This window comes from Botrytis fragariae (assembly GCF_013461495.1).
Source record: "Botrytis fragariae strain BVB16 chromosome Unknown tig00000001, whole genome shotgun sequence".
In the NCBI taxonomy this organism is placed as follows: domain Eukaryota; kingdom Fungi; phylum Ascomycota; class Leotiomycetes; order Helotiales; family Sclerotiniaceae; genus Botrytis; species Botrytis fragariae.
This window is the reverse complement of record NW_023500987.1, coordinates 2,436,232-2,448,252: the sequence shown is the minus strand read 5'-3', so window position 1 is coordinate 2,448,252 and position 12,021 is coordinate 2,436,232. Positions and strand designations below refer to the sequence as shown.

The 12,021-nt window shown below is 43.6% G+C and overlaps 4 protein-coding genes across 4 annotated transcripts; all 4 read left to right on the top strand.

Moving 5' to 3' along the window:
• Positions 1 to 558: 558 nt before the first annotated feature.
• On the top strand, positions 559 to 2,893 carry Bfra_000748 (putative dead deah box helicase protein; the record flags this gene model as incomplete). Its single annotated transcript, XM_037331192.1, has 7 exons — positions 559 to 965; positions 1,022 to 1,125; positions 1,184 to 1,273; positions 1,332 to 1,772; positions 1,826 to 2,228; positions 2,309 to 2,397; positions 2,454 to 2,893. 7 exons carry the CDS (start codon positions 559 to 561, stop codon positions 2,891 to 2,893), a joined length of 1,974 nt encoding a protein of 657 aa, XP_037197525.1.
• Positions 2,894 to 4,370: 1,477 nt separating this feature from the next.
• Bfra_000747 (uncharacterized protein) lies at positions 4,371 to 5,141 on the top strand (the record flags this gene model as incomplete). The annotated part of the gene is made up of 2 exons (XM_037331191.1): positions 4,371 to 4,688; positions 4,722 to 5,141. The coding sequence occupies 2 exons, from the start codon at positions 4,371 to 4,373 to the stop codon at positions 5,139 to 5,141; spliced, it is 738 nt and encodes a 245-aa protein (XP_037197524.1).
• Positions 5,142 to 5,324: 183 nt separating this feature from the next.
• Positions 5,325 to 7,357, top strand: Bfra_000746 (putative nrps-like enzyme protein; the record flags this gene model as incomplete). Its single annotated transcript, XM_037331190.1, has 5 exons — positions 5,325 to 5,462; positions 5,598 to 5,810; positions 5,925 to 6,329; positions 6,408 to 6,710; positions 6,800 to 7,357. 5 exons carry the CDS (start codon positions 5,325 to 5,327, stop codon positions 7,355 to 7,357), a joined length of 1,617 nt encoding a protein of 538 aa, XP_037197523.1.
• A 2,167-nt stretch (positions 7,358 to 9,524) lies between these two features.
• On the top strand, positions 9,525 to 11,614 carry Bfra_000745 (putative chromatin remodeling complex subunit protein; the record flags this gene model as incomplete). Its single annotated transcript, XM_037331189.1, has 3 exons — positions 9,525 to 9,825; positions 9,875 to 11,540; positions 11,599 to 11,614. The coding sequence occupies 3 exons, from the start codon at positions 9,525 to 9,527 to the stop codon at positions 11,612 to 11,614; spliced, it is 1,983 nt and encodes a 660-aa protein (XP_037197522.1).
• Positions 11,615 to 12,021: the final 407 nt, after the last annotated feature.

Sequence of the window (12,021 nt, the reverse complement as noted above, 5' to 3'; positions counted from 1 at the left end):
CTCTCTAACCTTTCATAACAGCGTCGAAGATTACGTTTCTTCCTTATTCCATTTTCTTTGCCAGGTTGCCTTTGGGTTCAAGTCTGTCGCATTCACTTCGTCAATCAAGTAAGTTCTTCGATCTATCTATCAATTAGTTCATATGGCTTGTACATGGCATTCACTTCAACTTCTTACTTCCCCGCTACTATCGTTGGCATTGAGTTGCGCGACCATATGTTCATACCTACTTCCCCTCGTCTATTTCGCTTGATCAAGTCGCATTTGGTATCAGACAATATTGTTTATTACCCTCAACTCTTCCTATCTTATTTTTCCTTCCTGCCTTGCCCTAATTTACTTTTGTCGCCACCGTCTTTACAGTTGTCCAATCATCCTCATACTGTTATTGCATCTTCCTCGATCTACGGTTAACTGATCTCACAGATTTCACACAATCATACACTTTCTTACTTTTCCAAGGTGCGTCGAGAACACATCAGATCTATGTTCTTTCCTACTTTATACTTCTTGGACTCGACTAATTAGCTGTTTCATTACAGATCACTTCAAGTCAACATGTCTGCCTGGGAAACTGGAGACATGGCTGCTGCCTTGCCCGACACAACAGAAACACCTGATGCTGTCGCGGTAGAGCGCAAGAATCCTCAAGAAGCTGGCTGGGTTGTTGCCAAGAAGTATGACTACGAAACTTACAACAAGTCCACCAAGGAACAAGCAGAAGCCCGTGCTGCCGTTGCAGATGGTGCCGAGGGCGATTCTGAGCCAGCAGCTGATGCAGCTGAAGATGCAGAGCCAGAGACACTTGCCGTCGGCGGTCTTCGTCCTGGAGAATGGGCCTCAAGTGGTGCTATATATGAGTGGAACGAAGAATATGGTGATGTTGGTCCTAGATTCCCCGATCTGGAGGATCAATTGTTCGGCAAGAACAACAACCATGTTCGTCAGGGTCTCAACTTTGAGAGGTATTCATTCATCTTCATTCTTAACTATATGATATCGTGCTAACATTGTTTTCTAGCATTACCACCCTTACGGTTACCCAAGAGGGAACTATCAAGATCGATCCCATTCGCAGATTTGAGGATGCAGGTCTTCACCCAGTTATGTTGGAAAACATCAAATGTAAGTTCCACCCAGAAACCTTCTTTTGATAGGCAATATTGACTCTCTAATCTTGTAGTGGCTGGTTATCATGTTCCAACCCCGATCCAACAGTACTGCCTCCCGGCAGTCAAGAAAGATCATGACGTAGTTGCTTGCGCCCAAACTGGTGAGCAACTATCACTATCCAAATAATTGAGCTATTTACTGACTTTCCACGCTCACAGGTTCCGGCAAGACTGCGGCTTTCTTGATTCCAATCTTGTCAAAGTTGATGGGTAAGGCCAAGAAGCTTGCTGCCCCTCGTCCAAACCCAGCCACCTATGTGCCAGATCGTGACAACTTTGTCAAAGCTGAGCCATTGGTCGTCGTTGTCTGTCCCAGTCGTGAGCTAGCAACTCAGATTTTTGATGAGGCTCGTCGCTTCTGCTATCGTAGTATGCTTCGACCTTGCGTCGTTTATGGTGGTGGTCCTCTTGTCGAGCAACTCGGTCAACTTGCCAAGGGCTGTGACCTTCTGATCGGTACCCCTGGTCGTCTTTGCGATATGGTCCGCCGTCCCCATGCTCTTACTCTCAAGCGCCTTAAGTACATGGTTATTGATGAAGCAGATGAGATGTTAGACTCTAGCTGGGAGGAGGAGTTGAAGCAGATTATGAGCGGTGGTGGTAAGTCCTTCGATCATTCTGGTTTCACTTGAACATTACTAATTCTGGAATAGACCAGGAAGAGGGAAACATCAATTACATGATGTTTTCTGCCACTTTCCCAAAGATGGCTCGTGCCATTGCCAAGGAACATCTGGCTCACGATCATGTTCGCATTCGTGTTGGTCGTGCTGGTAGTTCTCACACCAATATCAAGCAAGACATCATCTATGTCGATGCTGCCAGCAAGCGTCAAGCTCTTTACGATTTGCTTCTATCAACCCCACCTGCTCGTACCATCATCTTTGTCAACACCAAGCGTGCTGCTGACGAAATCGATGACTTCTTGTTCAACAACGACCTTCCTTGCACATCTATTCACAGCGATCGTACTCAGCGTGAGCGTGAAGACTCTATTCGTGCTTTCCGCAATGGAAAGATGCCTATCTTGATCGCTACTGGCGTTTCTGCCCGCGGGTATGTTTGACACACCATTCTTCCCTTTTCATACAATGATGTGAATGCCCTTCGAGTTAATCCTCTAACATAGACTCCAGTCTCGACGTACATAACGTGATGCATGTTATCAACTTTGATTTGCCATCCAATGATCATGGCGGCATTGAAGAGTATACTCATCGAATTGGTAAGCACATTCTACTTCAAATTAATTTTGCAGCTGGCTAACCATGAAATGATCAGGTCGTACCGGTCGTATTGGTAATATGGGTCTTGCAAGCTCGTTCTATAATGATCGCAATGATGATATTGCTGAAGCTTTGGTCAAGACATTGTTGGAAACTCGCCAACCAGTTCCTGACTTCCTTGAGGCTTATCTTCCTGAAGGTTTTACCATGGATGGCCAAACCGGTGATCTCGCAACTCTCAATTTTGATGATGATTCAGATGATGAAGAGGAAGGTGGCGAGAATGCTGAGGGTGGTGTTGAAGGTGGTGGTGCCTGGGGAACAGACGATGCTGCTACTGGTGGTGGTTGGGGTGCCGCTGAAACCACTGAAGCTGCTCCAGCTGATGATGCTTGGGAGCTCCAGCTTCCGGCGGTAACGGATGGAATTAAGACATTCTCACAAGTCGTGATAGGTTTTGATTTCGACATCTATTCCACACGTTTATGTTATTGACATTTTAGATGTCTCTAGCAATCTGCCTCTATTTGTCCTCTATTCGACGACATATGTGGGCAGGGACGGCCTTGCTTTGCACAAGGGCTCTCTGCCTTTTATGTTAAATTTGTATGCCTATACTTAGGCCGGAGTTGCCTTGGGGGCGGGAATGGCCTTGCATTGGAACAAGGATTTCCTGCCTGGTATGGATGCATAAAATATGGGGTTTCAATTTTCAATTTTTAAGCAAAATCATAAATTAGGACAGCCAATAAAACGTTATTTTGTTCTACATGAATTTGACTTCTTAATCGTGCTTTCAGGCTGTAGCGTTACTACCTCCCAGCTCTAGATTGAACTTTATTAAGTTCTTTAACGTAGCTTGTGATAGTAAGTAAGAGTATAGAGATTGATCGAGAGAGTAGCACTGACAGACATCTAATTTTTCCAGGAGAAGACCTCTAATCGAGAAATTCATGTGTAGGCCTTGCACCGCTTTCCAACAATATGTTTCAAATTTGGCTCAAATTTAAACCCCTCCCCCCCTTTGGATCTATTAGATACATCAAAATTGCTGTCGCGTGTGTGAGGGATCTGTTAAAATTCTTCCTTGTTCATGCCAAAAAAATACTCCTCGATAGCGAAAACATACATTCAACCCAAGGATGGAAATCTCTCTTTTGCACAATTTATTTGCTTTGTGGCCTTCAGGAATACCAAGACCCAAACACTCAAGACAGAGAATTAAATCATCTATTCTTTCGATTTTACGAAAGTACTTTTGTACTCTACTTCACTTGTGCTGGCTGATGATATATTTCAGCATTGGGGATGCATTCATATCGGGTTTTCTTTTGTGCTTTACTCATATGAAAAGTGTTTGGGTTTCTAGTTTATCGTAACTTGCTAGTCTGTCTACCTCCCCGATTGTGAGAAGTGATAGCTGAGTCTCAGTTTCTCATATGCATGTCTATCTGGTATCTCTTCACTGGGCAATGCATTTGTCTTTGCGATCACAGAACTCGAGGACTCGAGGAAATTCACTGAAGAAGTGCTGTGGTAAGATTGAATAATTTCACTGATTCATATGATAGTATTCGAGGACATGTAGATTTGATACATGTATATAGGTAGCTGAATACGTCCAAGCCTTCGACACTGAGTGATGACAGCATACAGGTATACGACTGCAACTAGGTACAGGCAGACTGGCTCACGTCGGTATTGATATAAAATTTATTGGTTGCCATTGAGGTTCACTACTCCAGTTGTAATTGTAATCACAGCCATATTTATGAACAACGATTCCTCTCGCACTAAAATGAAAACCATCTGGAGATTTTACATGCACCTCGACACTCTGAATAAGTTCTTTACGGAATTCTAACATCGAAATTAAGGACACAACATTGATCAGCAAGTCCTAAAACCCTGTTTCTTTTTGTCTAGGTCTTTCCTATATGACATTGCTCAACCGTTCAGCCCTTGCTAAACAATGCCAATCCTCAATTCGAATACGCAGCTCGTATTCACAGCGTCAACCTTCATTCTTTGGATTCTCTCTATTCTTGCTATCATCCTCCATATTTCGGTCTTGATCTCTGTTTCTTGGGGCTCATTGGGTGTAACTGAAACCATCCATTTCGACTACAAAGATTTCGGCACCTATGTTCTTCCAGAGCATCTCGACAAATCCAGTTCCAAGTTAGCGCTAGCATCTAGCGTTATATCTCTCATCATATCTACAGCTTTTCTGGCATTCTTCACGGGATACTGGACCAAGAATAAACGAGCAAGACTCGCAATGATCTATGTTTTTTACAAAATGAATTTTAATCATCCATAGGCTTACCTATTCTCTCCTGTTTCAATCTTTAGATTGGCTCTGCTGTTCAATACACTACTATCCTTCATCGCAGTGACATATCTCCACATCTCATACATTCAATCCGCAACATACGATCCGGAATGCACTTATCGCGGGCACTACCACGAAGGGACGTTCGATTTCGAAGTTTGGACGTGTCAGGTTGTAAAGTATTCGGGTACGTATTCGGATGGGAAGTGTAGGGATGCGAGAGCGGGACGGGTGGTGCAGATTCTGAGTTTTGTGGTTGCGGTTGTGGTGATGGGAGCTGGAGGAGGGGAATTGAGAGAGGAGGGGAGGAGGGGAGAGCGGGTTGGGCTGGATGGGTTGGATGGGGGTGTGAGAGAGAAAAGTGGTGGGGTGGCTTATGTTATATGTGGATATCGTCATGTTGGCTGATTTTGGTATTTTGGCGTACTTATATCCTCGATTATCTCCCAGATAGAAAGTCAGGCATGAAAATTTTCTCTTCCACTTATTCTTTTATTTGTCTTGTCAGTGATAGGGTAGATTAGTGCCTATCTACCTCTCTACCATTCTACAAACTAACCTTAAAATCTACCATTTTTATATCTTCAAACCATGGCATCAAGCAGCCCCGAAGAGAATCATTCAACTACCAAAGCAGGATATTTTAGATATGATAAACCTCGATTCCTTATTGATGTGCTAGATGAAAGGGCCCGAGTGTGCCCACATGCGTTGTTTGGGGAATATACCGTAAGTTGTAATTGTACTTTTCAACTCCCTGGCTCCTTATCAGATGTCCACTTTGTATGAATATCTCATGATCTTCTTACAACTTTGGTCTCCTCCCTTCTTGTCCTAAATATACATTTACTCACATACTCGTAGATTTTCCCAATAAATTACTCACAAGGCTATCGCAAAATTACTTATGCTCAGTTAGCAAATGCGGTAAATGGAGCCGCCAAATGGCTTACCGAGGAATTGGGCCCCGCAAAAGATTTCCAGACATTGTCTTATATGGGGTGGAATGATTTTCGATATGTGATTTTTATTTTGGGAGCTGTGAAGGCGGGGTATAAGGAAGGTTCTTATTCATTTGTATGGAATCAGGAAAGGTTGGAGGTACTTGGAATGAGGAATTTAACAGAAGAAGAATTCAAAAAGGTGAGGGTATTTGTAGTCAAAACCTGAAAGCTGACGAATGGAATATAGCTTCTCCTCACATCACCCCTCCTCACCGCCTCAGCAACCACTCATCTCTTCACTACCATGTCTTGCAAAGTGCTTTTAACCACTTCCTCTCAGCCTCCAACTGTAGCTCCCGTTGTGAAACTTCATGATTATCTACGCGTTCTCACGATTCCTTCTATCGAGGAGCTGCTCAATACCACTTACAAATATTTTCCCTACGAGAAAAAGTTTGAAGAGGCTAAAGGGGAAACATTAGTTGCGCTTCATACATCTAGGACTACCGGACTTTCAAAACCGGTAATTTATACTCATGATTATGCGGCTGCTTATGTACGGGCGATGCAGTTGGAGCTTCCAGAGGGATTCGAGTCTTTGGATAGAAAGAGTGAAGGCGGGAGGGTGTTTTCGCTTACTGCTCCTTTTCATGTGCGTTTCTTCCTTACTTGCAAGCTTCATTCATAATTTATAACTATAACCTTGTTGACTTACATCATAATATTCTAGACTTCAGCCATCTGCATTATGATTGCAGCAATAGCAAATCAGACGACCCACATTTTTCCGCCCGCGGTCACCATTCCCACTGCAGCTCTTGCAGTGGAAGGACTCAAGCACACGAATGATGTCGTGGGGATTCTTGGCGGCCGCCCACTAGTAGTAGATTGTGCCAAAAACTCAGAGCTTCTCGATTTTTTCGCAATTCACGTCGGACTAATGTGTTATGGATGCGGAGATGTGGCACAAGCATTGAGACGTATTGTTTCTACCAAGCTGGATCTATATACATCCCACGGATCCACGGAATCCGTGAGCTATCCCCTGATTCGAAAAAAATCGGAGACCGAGACCCGAAAGATTGAAGATATTTTCACACGCATCCAGCTGCTGGGTTACAGTTTCGACTTCATCCTGAAGGGGAAAATCTGTACGAAGCGTGTATTGTGCGGAATCCAAAACCTGAGGATGAACAACCGGTTTTTAAACTCTTTCCTACGCTTCAGGAATTTAGAACAAAGGATCTGTATTCTCCTCATCCCACTAAGCCAGATCTCTGGATTTATAAAATGAGATCAGATGATATGATTCCTCTCTCCAATGGCCAAATCGCAAACCCATCAATCATGGAACATGCGGTCCTTGACTGTACAGGTATTAAAGAAGCCGTTGTGCTCCCTGCCCAGAAAATCTGCCTAGAGAATTATATCACGTGTATTGCTCTCCTTATCGAACCTACTACTGAAGGGTTGTCTAATGAGCAGAAGGATGGCTTAATTGGAGAACTTTGGCCCATTGTTGCAAAGACAAATTCGTACTACAGAACGAATGCCTTTATTGAAAAGAAGCGCATCTTATTTGTAGATCCACGAAAGCCATTGGCTAGGACGGCGAAGGGGACTGTGAGCAGCAAGAGTGTTTTAGAGGATTACAAGGAGGAGGTTGATAAACTTACGTAGGGCTTGAGGGGTTCTTTCGGATTTGAATCTCTGCTTTCTCTTCGTTGTGGATGCTGTTCAGCAATAGCTTGAGCTCTCAAACTCGAAGAGTTTATCTTAACCTTTCACTTCAGGCAAGAACTTCTCACATAGAGCAAGAATTATTATTGAGAACCCTTCCAAAACTTACTGAACGTGAGAACCTGTGAGCATGCGCCGGCAGAATTGAGTTCGAGGAAAGTAGGTTCTACCAATTGGACACATAGTATTATTTCTGATAGTGATTTGTAAATTTAGGAGATGAGACTTATGGTAAATTTACAACTAGCGCTTATTTAGATGTGATTTTAATGCGTTGGGTAAGAGGAGAATGGCTGACGAGTAAAACAAAAGTGATGGCCAGGGGAGTACAACCAACCAGTTGATGTCAATGAGTTTGAATTTCTACCAGCGTTGTGAAATGAGAGATGAAGAAGTTAAGAAAGAGAAACAACAAGATATCTAATACTGAAAGCTATCAGAAGTGCAATGAGTGATTAGACCTATTCGTCTGGCTGACTTCCAGGTAGAGTCGATAAATATCACAAGTCTAAGTGAGACGGCAATACTCTTTACTCCCTTGCATGCGATTCCATGCATTCTAGTTTGTTTGACTTCACACTTCTAATATATGCACGGTCCGGAGAAGGTTCAAAATCTAGATGTGCAATATAAACATGAAAATTATCACCGAAAACTTCTCCGGCTATGGTTTGCGTACTGCGCGGAGATTGTTCATAATCTAAATATGCAACAAATCTAGATAGAGTCCTAAGCTCACACTTCCTCAGCACTCGTGTGTGAAATGCGCGGAAATCTTCCTGAATTCAGACGTGCAACAATATCAATGAGAGGTTTATGATTGATCAGCTCGTGCTCAAAATCTTGCCACGTCTCACCCCAAATAATCAAAAGTACGTAGTGTCATGGAATCTCCGGACCTCTCTTTTCTCCTCTGAAACTTCAGACAGCTCGGAGAATGGTCAAAATTTAGATGTGCAACAAGACTGTCTTGAACACATACGAATACAGGTGATTGTCATGCTCGTGAATTTCCCCTGTTGAGATTTCCGAAGAAATGTGTCTTGGCCGAACTAGTCTAGGTCTTACCGAACGGACCTATAAGAATGCGACATTTAGCAGAATCCTGATCCACTAATTCCGCATATGCCGTGAGGGCGTGAAGCGAGAAGAGGCGAGGGGAAAGAGGCTAAAAGTATGTAAAGTAATGAGATTAGGTGCTTTGTATACGGTACACAGGTGCGAACGCCTGTAGTGGATGAATCTTCAGCGTCTTAGGTAACCTAGATAGGTGAGTAAACGCATCATTTCAATTCTTAGGCCTGAGAGAACGGGTTCCCTGATGATGTAGGCCTGTAAAGAAGAAAAATGAAGCTTGGCCTGCATCATTGGAAGGAAGGGGGAAAGTTGGGTATTGACTTTGAAATCGATCAAACCCCCATTCATCAAGGGACAAGTAGGGCAAAATTAAAAAGAAAGTTATTGTAGATTTCCAACATCCATTATTGGATCTCTTTGGCTGATAGATACAGCTTCAGTCAAAGGGATGATACTTCCAGCTCCAATTATATTCACAGAATCCTGGTTGCAATAGGAGGTACCTAAAAGCAATTCGATGGAGAGTAACCAATTCACAACAATTCAATGAATAGTGTGAGGGTTATTGATACCAATCAGCATATGTAATTGAGACATGGAGAGACAGATATGTACAAGACAAGACAGTATTAGCGAATATCTTGTGCTGCTTCCATAAAGTATCTTGAGATGGTACAGATGGTATACTGAGTGCGGTAGGTATAGTCTATGTTATGGTTGGTTCTCTTTGTGATGTTTTGATGAGACGAGACTGGCATTGATTTGGTGATCTATTATTAAACTAGACTAGCGCCAAAGTTCATGTGATTAGATACCAACAGCCTTGTAAGAAGCTCGGACCCACTGAATTGAACTTGTCGCGTCTCCATCTGAACAACCTCAATTCTAGATCAACAAAGTGAACTTTGGGGCTGCAATCAATTTTTTGTCAAGTCCAGCTGCTAAGTCACTACGATTGTTTATCACACCAATAACCCAACGGGGATTACTACCACATATTATCCGAACTAACCAACAATAATTCGCAAAAATGCCACCCTTCAAGGATGAGCACATTCTCATTATTGCGCCTGGCTCACAAACAACTCTTGCTCAACTAGGTCTTCCTGAATCCTTCACACCACCGCAACGAAGATTTCCCACTCGTATGTTTCTAGCTCCTGATGGAAAAACCTATGAGCCATACAAAATTCGACCAAAAAAGAAAGATGCCTCAGCTACAAAAAACGGCGATACCGAGATGGGTGGAATCAAAGAAGATAAGGTAGATGAGGAAGAAGAATTAGAAGAAGTTCCTGAGGATGACGAAGGCGCTATTTGGCCATTGAAAGGTTCGTCTATATGGTTCTTGCAGGCCTTGCATATACTGATACAATGTAGAGGGTCGAATCGAGAATCTTCCAGCCTTTTGCGCTTTTCTACATCACGTTCACAATCAATTATCGCCAACTCTTCACACGCCTGTCATGTTAATCGCACAACCTGCTTGGACAGCCAAGAATCATGAAGACCTCACTCAATTCATATTTGAAAAATTCAGAACCCCTGCGCTATGTATTATGGACAGCGCATTGGCAACTTCATATGCGTTTGGAATCGCAAACTCAACAGTCATCGATGTAGGATTTGAAAAGGTTGACATTACTGCGGTTACTGACTTCCAAATATCTGGTAGAGGAAATATACCACAGTCGGGTGGAGAGGCAATGACATTACGCTTGCAAGAGTTACTCAAATCGAAGGACTTTACGAGGGATATGGCAGAACAATTGAAGAAGAGTGCAATTTGCGAAATATTACCTATGGGGACTCCTCTACCGGGTGGTGAAGAGAACGTAGAAGTTATAAGCAACCCTGCCGCTGCAGCTTCCACTGGCGCACCATCGTCTGGACCGAATGTTAAGGTTGCAGAAGCACCTCGCGGACCAGGACAAAATACCGAGGTGGGAGAAGAAGATACCATCAATGGTGTCGATGTTGCAGAAGATGATGGTGTTTTAGACGTTGCCAGTATTGTGGCAAGTGGGAAAACCCAAGAATATCTCGCAAAGATTGAAAAGGAGAAAGCTGGAAAAGCTTCTAAGAAGGCTCAGAAGGACAAGGAAGCAGCGGAGGCGGCAGCAGCTAAGCCAATGAGGTTACCAAATTCGAAGAGACCTCGCGCTACGTTCCACTACGAATCATCACTTCCTGAGCCAGATGCAAAACGCCAAAAGACACCCGAGCCAGTAACCACAGCGAACCATGAGGGTGTACCATCTCCTAACGGTGCAGCTGCCGATGCCCCCGTTGAGGCCACGCCAGGTACCGATCCGGCTGTTGCGGTAGATGAAACCGTAGCTCGTGAGCAAGCAAAGACAGCACGCAGACAGAAAGCTTGGGAAGATGAGCATCCGGATCGCATGAGGAGAGATATTGACATCGGTTTAGAGAGATTCCAAGCAGCAAGTGAGAGCTACATGGACGCTATCGCCGACACTGTCTACAGGACCATCCTCTCTGTCGATGACATCTCTAAACGTCAAGATGCTTGGGATTCTTTGATCATCTGTGGATCAGGATCGAAGGTCAGAGGCTTCAAAGATGCACTCATTGCAATCCTCAATAGCCGATATCTTATTTCGCCAAGCTCTGCCACTATGTTTATGAGTGAACTCCCTTCTAATCTACCAACACCATCTGGCACAGGTTCCATGACACCAAATGCTTCCTTTTCCTCGACACCACACCCAGTACCCTCAGCCAACGCAGTCAATCCTTTACTCCTTGCAGCGACCACCGCATCTAATCCTGCACTTAACCCTAACATACCTTCGTTCAACAGCGGCGCAAATGCTCAGCATTCATCACACTCTCAGTCACCCACTAGCATCAAACTCGCCACTCCCCCAGGATACTTCCCAGAGTGGAAGACTTATGAGGAGGCCGTGTTCTTAGGATCTCAGGTAGCTGCCAAGGTCATTTTTGTTGTAGATCAGGGTCTATCCAAGGGGTTCTTGTCACGAGTCGATTTCAACGAAGAAGGACCAACTGCTATTCATCAAGTGTAAGTTTCTGTTTTCCATGAATCATGATATAAGTGCCTTGTACTGATATAGAAATAGTGGTCTTGTGTATTAAAAGAACTGCGAAAGGGGTGTATGTGGTAATGCATCTGGGAGAAAAGAAGAGAATGATGATAAATTTACAAACAAAAAGTATACCCATATTTTCATCAAAGCTCATATATTCATGTTTGTAGTAATAAAATGAATATTCCTTTGTTTCTCTTCACCTTTGATGTAATAGACAACTTGAGCTGAGGTATTTGTGAAGGAGTAAACTCATAATTATTTTAACTAGACAGCCGATTTGAGAAAAAAGGCCCTCCAAAAAGAAATTCCCAACTTCCTCTCTCTAACATGCACTTATGCCTCCCAGCTCTTCCACCTCCACTGCCCACTCTTGTCATCTCACCACCTCCGACGGGGCTCTACCTCTCTCGTATCGAACCTTTTAGTGAAGCCTCCGAAACGGCCGTTTTATAT